Source organism: Myripristis murdjan, chromosome 1 (assembly GCF_902150065.1).
Source record: "Myripristis murdjan chromosome 1, fMyrMur1.1, whole genome shotgun sequence".
NCBI classification, from domain to species: domain Eukaryota; kingdom Metazoa; phylum Chordata; class Actinopteri; order Holocentriformes; family Holocentridae; genus Myripristis; species Myripristis murdjan.
In genome coordinates this window covers 37,038,889-37,053,378 of record NC_043980.1, presented here as the reverse complement: position 1 = coordinate 37,053,378, position 14,490 = coordinate 37,038,889, and the positions used below count along the sequence as shown (strand labels likewise).

Below are 14,490 nucleotides of genomic sequence, written 5' to 3'. Positions count from 1 at the left end.
GAGTTTTCACGGGAAGCAATAACAGACGAGAGAGACCCATTATGGCCGAGGGTTTTTTATTGTGTCAATGTATCTCCCCCCCCGCCTGTACCTTACCGCCTTCGGAAGATCTGAGTTTCATTTCGCGAGATACTCTCATATGTCCTGAATCCACAGAGGCTCGGGCGACGGTGGCGATGATAACTCAAGAGTGATGCAAAACGGCTCTGGAAAGAACAAACCCTGAAATTTCTCCCGGGTGACAAATAAGCGATGGTGGGGAGAATGCTTCGAAATGGTCTCGCACGCTAGGAAATGCGGTTGTTTATGAGAACTATGGGCTCACATTGTTGTTGTTGTTGTTGTCGTCGTGTCCAGAGCATCATCATCAGCATTATCCCTCTCAGCGTAGGCCTCGAAAGCCATGTTGTCATTTATCTTGGATTTGTTTGCATTTTCAAGACTTCCAGATCCAAAAAGAGATTGTCTTTGGGAGGAATCATTTATGGAATTTTGCATCTAAAAAAAGTTATTTTGTGTCTTATGATGCATCATTACAAGTGGTAGTGATTCTCCCTCTCTTTTGTTGTCATCCTTGATCAGAGAAGACAGATTGGACCAAAACGCTGATATGGTAGCAGGATAACCCGGTATTTTTTATGGCTCAGCAGCAAGAATGAGTCTAGCTGTAAATTCGTGAGGCAAAGCCGGTCACAGAACAGCCAGCTATGAATTGACTGTACGTCGCGGTATTCGCTTTTTGCTGGAAAAATAACTATCCTGGTAAAGCAGCAGCAGAAATCGGTTGATCCAGTCCCATTTAAATGAGAAATGTGAAAATAACGTTCAGGTTTTAAATGCCACTCTAAACCGCAGGCTGTGACAGGAATGATTATGTGAAAACCCCATGGATTTTGACCACAGAGAAAATGTGTTGCATCTGGAATTCCATATCGAGGCAAAAGTTCGTTGTCGCGGTGACGTCAGATTTATGAGGTCTCTTGTCCTCGGCGTCAGTCTTCGTGTCGCTGCTGTTGTTCACCTAAACGCTCTTCGTGTCAATTCCTGCCGTTTCTCAAAGGGAATTGTGAGCAGACGGTCCTCTTTGCAGCCCCGCGTTTAATTTGCAGCGGTGCGACATGAGCATTAGCTGCCCTCTCCCTTGTGGAGAGGCTGTTATGGTTTGTCACTTTGGCTAAAAAAAAAAAAAAGGAAAAAAAAAGACCTTCTGTTATTGGAAATGTTTGACCTCTGTCCCTTCTTCCCCATTGAGGCCTGAGCTGGTCCTGTATGGCTTCATCTCTGAGCTGCCCCCCCTTGTTTTGACATGATTGTTACCCTGTAATTAAAGGTGCATAGGCCAGCCTTTAATTGGAATAATAGTGTGAAGGGGAAGGGTTTGACCTGACTGCACAGGGGAAGGCTGCAAATGGTGTGTATGTCTGTGTGTGTGTGTGTGTGGGTGGGTCTGCAGGACATCCATACCTCTGAGCTATAGTCTCTTTTAAGCCTCTTCCTTCACACTGTGACCACTGCTGTCTACCAGGACGTGCGACTCTCCCTCCTGCTTTGCAGCATTCCTCTCCTCCCTCCCCGGCTAACAGAGCGACCAGACAGCGCCTTGAAACCTGCTGTGTCTGTTATTGAAGTTAAAAAGATTATGACTGAGATTTAACAGATTCTCATTTTATATTTTTCATCTCTTGGCTGTGTGTGTGTGTGTGTGTGTGTGTGCGTGTGTGCATTGCGGGAAACTCCCACATGCCCTGAAGCTATGCACTGTAGAAAAAAAGGAGCATTTAAAAAGCACAGCCTACAAAACTGCACCCAGTAACCTCAAAATGGGGAAGCTGGCCTAATATTCTAAAGGAGGATGTGGCGCTCTTCAAATTCACTCCTTCTGTGAACGCGCTGGTGGTGGCACCGTTCAAACCAGACAGGGCCACTCAGATGGGCTTCCTTCCTGCACAGCAACCCCTCACCGAGGGTGGAGAGGTGGGGCAGGGGCGGGAGGGACCTTCAGAGATTCCCCTGTGTGTCGGACTTGAAAGTTTCTGTCTCTGTGAACTTTACATCAAACGGTCATGGACCGCTGCTGGCTCTTTGAAGTGGCGGAGGGGGGGTATCAGAGCTGAATACAGGCCTCTGCCTCGACATGTTCCTGTTCAAAACGGACTCTGCCGCAGTGGAAAAACAGCTCAGCTAAAGGTCTGCTGAGACTGGCACAGGATCAAGGCTAAGGACCTTATCTCTCCGTTACCATTCCTGTCACATATAGGAGGAAGTTCTATAGACGCGCCACATTATCCTGCAAGCAAATATGAAAGTTGCTGTCTTTTTCCTCTCTTTCAGCTTCAGATTACAGTTTTGTTGATTTGGTGACTTCCAAGGTCAAAAACACACACCGCTACTACTACCAATACTACCACTATTACTACTATTTATACTACTGCTAGTGCTGCTATTGCCATTAGTATCACCTGGGAGAGGTTCGCTCAGTGTTCCCAGAATCCAAACCTAACAAGGTGAAGCAGCTTTTAGTCCCTCGGCTCCCCACCTGTGGAATAGCTGCCTGGACACCTGAGCACTGCTACTGCTCATTTAAATCAGGGCTTAAAACTTTACTGTTTGCTGCAGCTTACCAATAAAAGACATAAGTGACCACCTTCTTATTATAAAGTCATGTTTTGCTTCTTCTTGTTTTGTTTCTGCTTTTATTGTTTTTAAATTTTTCATGCTTTTTTCTTTTTAAATGTTTTTTTCTGCCTTTATTGAGTCTAAACTTTTCATATTTTTTCAATGTTTTATTTTTCTTAATGTATTTCTATGCCTCTGTAAAGCTCTTTGAATTGCTTTGTGCATGAAGGTTGCCTATTAATACTACTTCCATTACGACTACAAGGCTACTACTACATTTTTTATTATTATAAACTGTGTAAGTATTACATTTACTAATTACACCTAGTAGAACTACAACTTCCACTGGCACTGCCACTACTATGTTTACTGCTACTTGTACTACTGCTGCAACTACTACTTCTACGAGTGCTACCACAAGCTGCCATTATGAACTTCATCATCATCACCACAATGGACCTACAGATAGAAACCATATTCAAATAGGAGTATGAGTTAAAGGAAAAACTGGCATAATATTACTTTTTATTATATATTTTTTACATATGTAGAAATATACACGTATTATTATATATGTTTATTTATTTGAACAGTATAGCATGACAGCGTATTAGGGCCATTGTAGGGGGGGAAACATACAGAGCCAGGGGAGGAGGGGGGTAATATTCCAAGAAAAAAAACTCAAAAAGTGTGAGATTATAGTAATAAATTTACGAGGAAAAATGCAGAAAATATTTTTTTTCTCTTTTCTTTTTTTGCCAAGGAACCATGTCTTGACTGTATGAAGTTGCATCAGCCACACACTGCAGACGCTGCTGCTCGCCGTGTCTCAGGCCTGCAGCTGATCACCTCATCAAATTCTACTTTAACATGGGATTTAGTAACAAGGAAATCCTGGGATTTTAGCTCTGAATCACAATATTATCATAAGCATGGGCCTCTTTTGAGAATTTTTTGCCTCATAAATTTGAGTTTTTCTGTCATAAATGTACAATTTTAATCTCAGAGAATTCTTGATTTTTTTTCTTGAAAATTTGTGACTTTAAAATCTCCGAATTTTTTAGTTGTGGGTCTAAAACACCGTTGCAGTATTACAATGGTATTGAAGGGCCATTATGGTGGGGGATGGGTTAAATTTGCAAGAAAAAAGTTGCAATTTTATGACAAAAAGAAAGACCTGAAAATTCAGAGGTTATAAAATCACACATTTATGGGAGAAAAACTTGGTCAAGGAACCAAGAACTGGATTCAGTAAATTTGTGATTTTTTTCCCCATAAATTTATCACTTCAATCTCAAAGAATCCATTTTTTTTTTTTTTTTTTTTTTTTTGGAATATTATGGCCCCCACGCTGTAATTTTTGTGGCCCCTGCAGTGGCCCTAACACACCGCGGTACCTGCAGACAGTGTTGGTGTTTTGTCTGTGGTCAGACGGACACATGGACCATGCGGAGCTCCTCAGACAGAGGGGGGCCGGGCTCTCGTTTCCCCATGCAGCACCATCTACAGACATTGGCCGCTGCTCCACATTATACAGCCCGCATTCACAAAAAAAAACCCTATCTGACAAGAGCAGCGTCCACCGGTAGCTGCCACAGTGTTTCTCCTCCTCAGAAAAGTCGCCAAAAGCCACACAAACTCCGACGAAAATGGCCAAAAGTGAGAGGCAAAGAAGAGCCCTGAAGAGCGAAGAGGTGTTTTTTGACTCCGAGGCGTCTCTCTTGGATCAGCAAGATTTCGAGATGTCTAGTTGCCCTTTCAATGACGTCTTCAACTCCAAAGACTCCCCCATGGAGCAGATCAACACTTTTCTGAAAAACGTACAAGTTTTGCTGGAAGCTGCTAGTTTTATTGAGAGCGCCGAGAGGAAGGACGGAAGTGAGTTTTTTTAAAAAAAAAATAATTTGTGCTGCGTTTGATCTTTTCCGTGTGCTTGTGAATTTCAGAAAAACAAGACTTTCATTGTCAACAGACTCAGACAACAAAGGGCTGAGTTCATTCAACTAAGCACCGCTGTCTGCTGTGATGAGCACAGCCTGTATGCCTGGGCACTAGACTAATACTAATCATATGTGCATTACTTGAATTATTTTACACCGTTTTTCCTCGAAAGCGCGTTGGCAGATAATATGCATCGCGTTTTGCCTGCACAATAATCACGCCAGGGATCTGTGTATCATTCTTCCTGCAGCACAGATACATATGACATAATGATCGGATGCGTGGGTGTGCATGTTGGCAACCACTCCGATATGATAAATCTGACCACATTGCAGCGCTCTCCAACTCAGTTTAGGATGATGTCATTGTGCCCCCGCACTCTGGTTGAGAAAAAAATAACCAATGTGGAAAACGCTATGTAGGAGACAACCGAGTGGGGATTTGCACATCTTTTGTTACATTAAGAAATGTTGGGCTTAGCTGTTACATATACGTTAAAATATTAGGCAACGTCATATGTGTCTTGCAGAAAGCTTAACCACACTTGCAATGAGACCATGATTTCATTCCCAAGTGCAATTTGAACACCGACTGTTTTACTGACTCGTTTTGATTGAAGTCAAAATAAACGATCATAGATATTTATCAGCTTGCTTTGGCGTCAGTGTGTGCAAAGACACTGTGCAGTGCAGCGTTGACGATATACGATGATGTATATTGCAACAGCGGTAAGTCCTTCGAGTAACATCACCAGTTACAACGTAACACAGGAGTCTTGCAGCAGAAGCAGCAGTCCGCGGCTCCGCTGCTTCTCTCTCCGCCGATTGTTTGCTTCCTGGTATTTGTGGGCGTCTCCGCGCGACTTCCACATGGCGCCGAATCCTTCCGCGATTGGCCGAACGCAAGCTCGCCCTCGACGTCTGTCAAAGCCGTCTGCCAGTTGCGTGCCCGCTTTCCAGTGACGTCACGTGTTGCTGGGCCTGGCTTCGTCCGGCGACGACACACCCACGGTCCCGGCGAATCTTGGGACTTGTAGGTTTTGTGGGATTATTTTGGCGAGAGGATGTGAGAGGAATAAACGGCAGGGGAATGTTGCGCGTGAATAATGCTGTGCAGTGTTTGTGCTCAGCAAATGATATATCGAAAACCCGCTTCCATCAGCTTATTAATAATTGGTAGCCTAATAGTTTATATAGGCTGTGTTTAACTCTAAACTGATTATGTACCCATAAGAGCACATCCCTTCAGTATACTATTAAAGATATGTGACCCCAAATACAATGTCACAAAGTTAATGTCAATAGTCGTCACCCTTATCTTCCTCCTTCCTATCATTATCAATTGCAGCAATGATCTTGACATAAACTTCCCAAGGTGCAATAACCCTGTATTAACTACTGTCTTATCGTCCTGTTGAACTTGGACTTTTCAAGTGATGCCGTCACACAGTTAACTGACCTCTCATAAATGCATTTACAACATACAGTTATCCCTGGCTGTTTTAATTCTTGGCAAATTGCAGCAGGCAGTTTACAGTATATTGTGCCGCTTTGGCTCTTGAAAGACTCCGTTTCCCAGGATGCTTTGCGTGTAGGCCGGCCTCTCCTCGCCGTGCTGGCCGCCCCTCAGCTGTGCAGCTAGGTAAACAAACAGGGGAGGAGAGGAAACGAGCAGCAGCTCTGGGCTCTCTCTCGGGGGAAATTTTATATTGTTTATACCCATTTTTGTACAGTTTATTATCGCCTTTCCTAGAACCTTTTAATGCTTTGCTACACTGGTTTTGAAATTTTTTCTAACGACCAACCTGGGCACGGATTGGCTGCAGCTTGCTAGCTTGGAAACACTGTCTTTTTTTTCTCCTGCCGACAAAGGCTGAGACAGCGAAGACACTGGACAAGACAATATAATAAGGCATTTTTTAAAAGTATTATTCTGTGTAATACCAACCGAGGCACTGTCATTCTTATGACTTCAACTGACTAGTCGCGGGTGTGTTTTGGAAAGCTAACGTTAAAAACTTAGGAGGTGGATAGCTGACGTTAACGCCAGCCTCGTAGCAAAGAATGACGGCTGTTCAGCTGATAAATATCCAACGGTTACTGGAGGCTGCGGAGTTTCTAGAGAGGAGAGAAAGAGGTAATGTCTTAAAAAAAAAAATAAAGTGTGCTCTGTCACTTTGTGGATAAACTTCCTCGTTCAACAGCGCTAACGTCTGCTTTGTTGACAAATTGACAGCTTTGCGAGTGCTCTTGTTTTTTGGGGTTTCAAGTAAAAAATGAAAGAAAGCGTTGCTTGCCAAGGCACATATTTAAGGCTGCATGTATCCGGCCACGTACGGGTGATTTTAAACGAGTGTCTGTTGTGTTTACGTGGCAGCATTGTGGCGTGACTAAAGTGTCAAACTCGTCCCTAACCACCGTCTCTCTCCACAGAGTGCGAACACGGATATGCTTCGACATTTCCGTCAAATCAGAACACAAACTACCAGAGGCAAAGAAAATTCCGAAATAAGAAGTTCAACAATAACCACAACAGGTAAGAAATCCATAGACAGATGTACTTTCCTGGTCCCAAATTGGGAAGTTCTTGTGTTACAGCAGACATTGCACAGGGGCTACACAAAATATACCTCTCAACACTAGGAGAAACATTTGTCTTTAGAAAAATTATCAAAGACAAGTAACAAAATCAATGAAGTGGATCAATACAAAAAAATATATGAAAAAAGAAAAAAAAATATGCACACCTATAAGAGTCATACAAAATAAAGTATATCAAAATATAAATAAATAAATACATCTGCAGAATAGAATATGTGTAGACAGAGATAGATTTATCATCATAACGTATTATTTTACTGGGCCCCCAAACTGGCCCCTTTTCGTGCTGCATGATCCTATGTACCCATCTCTGTTTATTTGCCATCACTGATTAAAGTCATGCTATATGACTAAAATGTCTATTATGTATACTGGGGTGGTAACAATGTTGCAGGAAGCATGTGATTACACGTCGGCTGCCAATGCATTATTGCAGCAAGTGGTAAACAAGTAAGGTTTGTATGACAGGTTGGATATAATAGTTGTTGGCAGCGTGCTTTGCTCACGCTCATGAAAGCTGTCTCTGGCGCATACAAAGTTGGCAGCTGTTCAAAGAAAATACTACAAAAACTCTGAGAAACCTGTTTATAATACAGGAGTGCACACACAGGCTGGCCACACTGCTATTCAGCTGGTTTGGGGGGAGGGGGGAAGCACCAACAGCTCTGCTAGCTTTTCATCAGCTGATTGTCAAACCGACTGCAGTGGCGGAGGTTATAGGGACCGTGGTCAAAGTTACAACTTTACACCAAAGTGAACAATGTCTTTTAGCAGAGAACACATTCTCCCCACCCTAGATTAAAACAAGGGAAATATTTTCCTGTGATTTTAATTGTAGTTGCTGGTTTTCTTTTTCAGTGGTAGCATAATAAACCTATTCATCATCACGTGTAGTCCACTCTGTGGGAGTGAAGGGTAGTTTCATCCTTAGCCCTAAAGGGGAAAAGCTGCTATTTATGGCTGGTGTTGTTTGCAGGCAACCAAGGTGAATGTGTGAAGCCTTTTGCTGGACTGATAATGGTTTTATGAATTATTCATATATTTATTAGGTCATATGAGGTAATTAGCAATTTATTATTTTTTTTTTTACTATTTATATATCCTAAAAAGAAAATTGTATATGTGTTTTTTCATGCACTGTTTCACAACTGTGTTGTGGCTTTAATAATCAATTTTTTGTGCGGCTTGGTGTAACATGAAGTGTTAATCGCATCATTTGCTGCCACAAAGGTTCAATAGTACGATGTTTTCACTGAGTGGAGAAACTTAGGAGTAGGAGCAGCAGGCGAGAATCTCCTAAGTTAAGTCCCGCTGGCATTGCATTGTGTTCTCCTTTCTTGCTGCTCTGCTGCTTACATTAATCTGTCCATTGACAGCCATACATCAAACGAAAGCCCCCCTCTCTCTCTCTGAGCCTTTTTAATATTAATGCAAGAATAGGCCACAAACAGGAACTGCACATTACTCATCACGAGTGCAGTGTGCCGCCTAGATCTGCATGGCAACAGTCATGATCAGATATAGGTCTGGGCTTGCTCCAGGTGAGGCCACCTTCTTTGTACTGAGGCTTAAAGTGATGGGCTTATCTGCCTCTGTCCTCTCTCGCCTGCGCTTTATACAGGGGCAAATTTATCTCATTGACCCACTGTATGTTTTGCACGCTTTTTTTACACTCACACATATACATGTCTTAGATTGATTTCTCTGAATGGGAGGCCATAGAGAGATGTAGTGTGTGTGTTGCTTGATGTGGGGGGCTGGGACTGGGCTAAGGACTGTCACAGATTCAGAGTAATGGTAGCTACACAGGGGAGAGTAAGGGGGATGGTGGATGCCTTGCAGATAAAGCTAGTTTACATTAATCATTTGCGTGATACATTTTGTGTGCGCACAAAAATGCTGGTTGGCTATCGGTGGTTACTGGGGGCTTGTAGAATCTGTAAGTTGAAACCTGTCCAGTACATGCATGTGAGTACTTAGGCCGGAGTAGGTTTTCAGGAAATGGCTCAGGGCAGCTTACATGTGAGCTTTATGATTTGCAGTGATAGCAGCTAGTCCAGTTGGCCGCAGACCTTGTCATGTTAAATCAAATATACCGCCAGTTGACTTGACAGCCAGTCTTGCATACTCAACCGCATGCTCTGTAATGTATTCTAATGGAGACACATGGTGTTTTCATTGATGTAAATAATTCAACGTATTTATTTTAAAAAACTGCATCTCCGATGAAGCAGCGCCAACTCCCACAGACCCCTCTCTGTGGGAGCCACGGACAGCCAGCATTTCCGAAAACAAGGAGACGTTGCCGTCATTGCTGTTTCAATCCCTCTGTCTTATCCCTCCCTCCCCATCTCGTATCGCCCTTTTCCCAGTATTTCCTGCTTTCATATTAGCAAGACAACAGCCGTATCAGGTCAGCACAGCATGTCAGAGGGAATGAGTGGAGGAAATGTGTTGTGGTATTAATACTCCACAGTATATAGTGGGGTGCTTTCTGAATGACCCAGGAAAGGTTGGCTTCATCCTCCCCTAAACCCGTGCCCCCTGAGGCGAGGTGCGGCGCAGTTTGTGCAGATAGGAACCCGGCCATTTAACCGTCAGGAGGGGGGCCTGTCTCCCTTCAGCATGTTGCCACACAAAGACACTCTTAGGGACCAGCGGATTCACTTTACATTATTAACAGCGCACTGAACCCTCATTGCTGCGTGCAGGTTGTATGCGTTTGTGTGTGTGTGTGCCCAGTGACAGTGTAACACACGCAGTGCTGCTGTGCTATAGTTGAGGAAGAGGCTATGTATTGCAACAGTGGCGGCTTGGCCATCACATCACATTGGGGTGTGTTAATGTTCGTGTGAAGGCTCTGGTGCATTTGGCGTACACTCTGTCTCATCTGGGATTAATTAATAAATCCATTCATATGAGACAAAGCCAATTCACCATGCCCCTCAGTTCCCTTGTTGTCTAACGTGGAGATATACACAGTATCGACACATGCTGTTACCACTAACAGAACACATTGTGTCTCAGGGACAGATAGGCCCATACTTTTGTTAGTAAACACGCAAAAACTTCTGCAGTCTGTGCAAATTTGCTCTTCGCATGACAACTTCTGTTTTCTCTCTCTTTGCAGGTCCACACATAATGAGCTGGAGAAGAATAGGTGAGTTCTTGGTCTAGAGTTTTTAAAGCAATTTCACCTCTAAGTGGTAGAGTGCAGCATGCAGGAACACACACTCCCTGCACTGACATTTAAACAAATCTGTCAGATCATTTTTACCTGCCAGGCTTTAAGCTCATCCTCAATCAAGCATTTCCTCTTCAACAGGTCCTTTAAAACTACAAGTAAAGGGTGACCTAGTTGTGCTAAGCTAAGGACATTCCCTTCTACTCTGCTTCTCTCCCTCTCTCTCTCTCTCTCTCTCTCTCTCTTTCTCTGTTTCCTCCTTCTGTCTTAGCTCTATGTTGAGTTACGCAATCGTGTGGTTGCTAAGGGCTTTGAGTTTCACGGACAGGCTAGGGTGCATGAAGACAGGGTTGAAACTAAATGCAAAAGTGCAGCGCTTTTTGTGATGCACAGATGTTTTTTCGATTGGTGCACAGTTGTGGTAGCAAAGTTAGGGCTACCTCTAAGCAACAAGACCAAGTTGGCATCCTTTATGTGGTTTTCTAGCTTGAGCATAGATCTGCTGTGAATTATATCTTTGCATCTGCAAGCACAGGCATTTGGGGTGTTGAGGGAGACCTTGGCTTGTAGAGGTTTACCTCTGTTTCTTTTGAAGAGAGCGAAGATCGTGGTTTCTTAGAAGCCCTTATCAGATTTTGAATCCACCACCCACATTGGGTGCAAGCTTGTGTTTATGCTATGTGACTTTGCAAGCTTTAAGAGTCAAGCTATAAAGTGTTTGCTTCCAGACCATAAATAAGAGCGGCTAGACTCACAGGATTTATGGTAAATAGAAAAAAAAGGCTTGCCTTCCATTTCATTATCTCTGAGGGTGTGGGTACAATGAAAGGATGTGGGAGGCCGGATCCATTCACTGTAATTACATATCACCTCGGCCTGTTTTTCTCGCCATTCTCTCTGGCAGCCTGTCCTGAAAGGATGGGAACATTGGAAGGAGAGACGTCCAGTGAGTTAAATATAGACAAAAGCTGATGTGTCATCTCGGAGCTCATATGGGATGCCATCTTGCCACACAAGGCCAGCCGGTCAGCTGACTGGCCGATCGGCAGATTGTGGTACCCATATAAGGTTGTGTTGTTAGTGTTTCACCCACTCAGATAGATAAAAAAATAGATGTCGTCTTTGTTGTTTGTTCCTGCAACGCAGGCTGAAGTCATTTTTTGTGACTATTAAAGTGTTCTCACAGAATTTCTTTGTGTTACGGCCTGTTCCCACCACAGCTGTGATGGTTTTGGTGTGCAAACCAGAAGCTGGTAGTCAGCTCTCTGCCAATCAAAAGTAAAAGAGCAGACAGTAACACAGTCCTCTAGAGGATAGGTCAGAATGTGTTAACACAAGTTTTCAACCCAAATAATTTAATAAAACAAGCTTAAAACTCATGATCATGTTCATAAATTGTAGCCTGAGCTTAAAAACAACAATCAAGGCGATTTACTTAATAATTTGTACTGTGGACTGCTTTATATTTGCATTAGTGTGTTTCAGTCCTATCACACGTGCAACATTCCACTGGTGCATTGAACCTTTCCATCTAAGACACACCCCCTTCCTGCTTCGTGGCTCCACCTTGACACCCTTCTGCAAGTGTGTGGGATGTGGCAGAGATAAAGCAAGCCACGCCAACCCAAAGAACACGCTGCACCGCACCAAGTCATGATACACAAACATCTTGTTTGGCACCCATTACCCTTTGCTTTTCCACCTCAACACAGTGATCATGGTATTGTTGCTTGGTAGTTGAGCAGAACAGAGCCGATCAAATTTCCATTAGCAAAGACGGAAGGAGAAAAATTGAAATGGTAATCCATCTTTTTAAGAAGTACACTTAAAGTCAGAATCACATATAATCCCCCCCTCCTTCTTTTTTTTGCCAGCGGTTAATCCAATTCCCTTTAAGCACTTGCCCCACTGTAAGCTATATGTATCGGGCATAGTTGTTCACCCAAGTGTGCGAGGCTTATACCATGATTATACAATAGGAGCAGCCTTCGTTCCATCTCAGCAGACTTCCAAGTGCTATAAATTGGAGGTGGCTCCTTTATGGTCCATCCTCCGAACTGGGGTCTTTTTTCAGCACTTATCTGCCCCCAACATCTCCTGCAGTCGAGACGTTTTGCCTTCCACGGCTACCGCAGGCCTTGATAACCCCTGCCAGGAGCAGAGTCGTGACAGCAGAGACCACAGGACGCAGATAAAAGAGGCCAAAAAAACACATTCCAGATGCTCGCATAGTGCGGCGCAACAAGATAACGCCATGACCCTGCCACTTTGATCATGCGCCTTGTAACAGCCCTATTTCACTTCCACATGTCACCACTAAATTACACTGCCTTAGTCGGGTTTATGTGCTAAGTGAGGAGCCAAGGGGGCTTGTATACCCCCATTAGATAACATTGTAGCTCCACCCTTTTGATCATCCATTCCTGTGCCTATTAGTCATTTTTCTGTGGAACATATTGAAGACAAATTCTAGTGCATAACATTCCAGCATAGGTTAGCTGCCGGTTTTGTCCTATTTGTTATGTAGAGGATGTATTATATATGATAAACAGCTAGGCTATTACTTGGCACAGAGTTTAATCTATTGTTATTTGACCAGCATGTTTTTTTTTTCATGATGACTCTGTTTATGGATAATCAATATGACAGGCTTTTACTTGCCACAGTAAATCCAAGTGAGCTGTCGCTTATCATCTGCCCTCCTCCTGCACCACCACCTATTCATTTTAATATTGTTTATAAGGGCCAGGCTTATAATAAAAACTGCAAATGATATTACTGCCAGTGCTCAGGTCATGGAAGCAGGATGCTGCTTGATCTTTTTTTTTTTTTTTTTTACGGGGGGAGCTGTGCAAACAGCGGGTGCTAAACATCTTTCAGCGTGTGGCTCTGGAATATTAACTGGACTCCCTCCTGTCCATCAGAGCTGGAGCCTGTTGCCCTTGGGTGGCATGTAAAGAACATCATGAAATCTGCGCCTTCGGTATTTGTTTTGGCTCAGTGGCACGTGGTAAATGAAGATGGTCATGCATCATTTGCCATCAAGTTTGGAATGGTGTGGGTGTTCTCCACTGCACATTTCTTTTTGATTTTTTTTTTTTTTTTTGTAAAACACACACATACACATACACACACATAGCGTTTCCTCTTGGATTGAGCCTACGCTTTGGTTGTCATGAAGTAAGTGAGCTGTAAATTATGTAAGCCTGTCTGGACCAATTGATATGTTTTGTGGTCAGATAAGAGTAGGACACTCCCCCTAATAAGTTGTAAAATAACAGTATATTTTGGTAAAATAAAATTAAATGAAGATTACTCACAATTGGATTATATATGAGGAGCCTCACCCTAAAAGTCAAAATGGAGAATTTGTTACCTCACAGTTGTTCAGTTTTTCTAAAGAGCCAATGATTACGTCCTTCAAAATGTAATTGTTTTTAAGAACAGGTCTTAAGGCAGACAGTAGTAGTATTAAGTCGTGAGTTTTTATATTGATGCTTGGCAAACATTTTTTGTGCATAGGTGTCAGATTTTTCAAATGGTGTATACTCCTTTTTCAGATGAAGCCTTTCATATATTCTCTTTCTCTCCAACTAGTATGCTATAAACTTGACACTTTTGCTCTAGCCTTGGGGTGGCATGAGCAGTCACACATGAATAAGCCTGGGCTACATTTTCTCTGGATCATACGCTGATGCTCCTTGAAAAGAGCCAAATTGCTGCACCAGTCTTTCTGTTGTCTGCCCAGCGAGTGCAGCCTATTCTGAGGCTTCGCTGCAGGGCCGAAAACCGGCACCATTTGTTCTGTCCAACGTGACGACTTGTAAGCTTTTCTTGGCGCAGGAAAGCAGCTTAGGAGACTTGATCTTTGGTCTGGTGAGCCCAGCAACAGCATGCACACGTGCTAGGGCATGCTCCTCCCTTCCTCCAGCCATCCGGTATCAGGCCTCGCTAGCATAGCCTAGCTTTGGGCTTAACTGAGGCCAGTGTCAGAGGACAAGGAAGTAATTGACTGGCTGATAGGATGAGCAGGGGGCTAGATCAAACATACCTGACTAAGGTACAACCTGATCTACACTCCCAGTGTGTCAGTGTGTGCACAGTGAGCACCTGCACCCAATGGTGTTGTTTAACCTGGGCATCTGAGGC

At 43.3% G+C, this 14,490-nt stretch overlaps 1 protein-coding gene across 2 annotated transcripts in view; it reads left to right on the top strand.

Moving 5' to 3' along the window:
- Positions 1–4,173: 4,173 nt before the first annotated feature.
- Positions 4,174–14,490, top strand: part of mxi1 (max interactor 1, dimerization protein) — a 34,181-nt gene continuing 23,864 nt past the window's right edge. Inside the window, exons 1-3 of one of the 2 annotated variants that reach the window (XM_030053320.1) lie at positions 4,174–4,494; positions 6,990–7,092; positions 10,288–10,317. In XM_030053320.1, the coding sequence (XP_029909180.1) occupies positions 4,266–4,494; positions 6,990–7,092; positions 10,288–10,317 (362 nt within the window). In that variant the 5' untranslated portion in view covers positions 4,174–4,265. Of the gene's footprint in view, positions 4,495–6,202; positions 6,694–6,989; positions 7,093–10,287; positions 10,318–14,490 lie in introns of those variants that run through there. The other variant, XM_030053327.1, reaches the window with a different exon arrangement.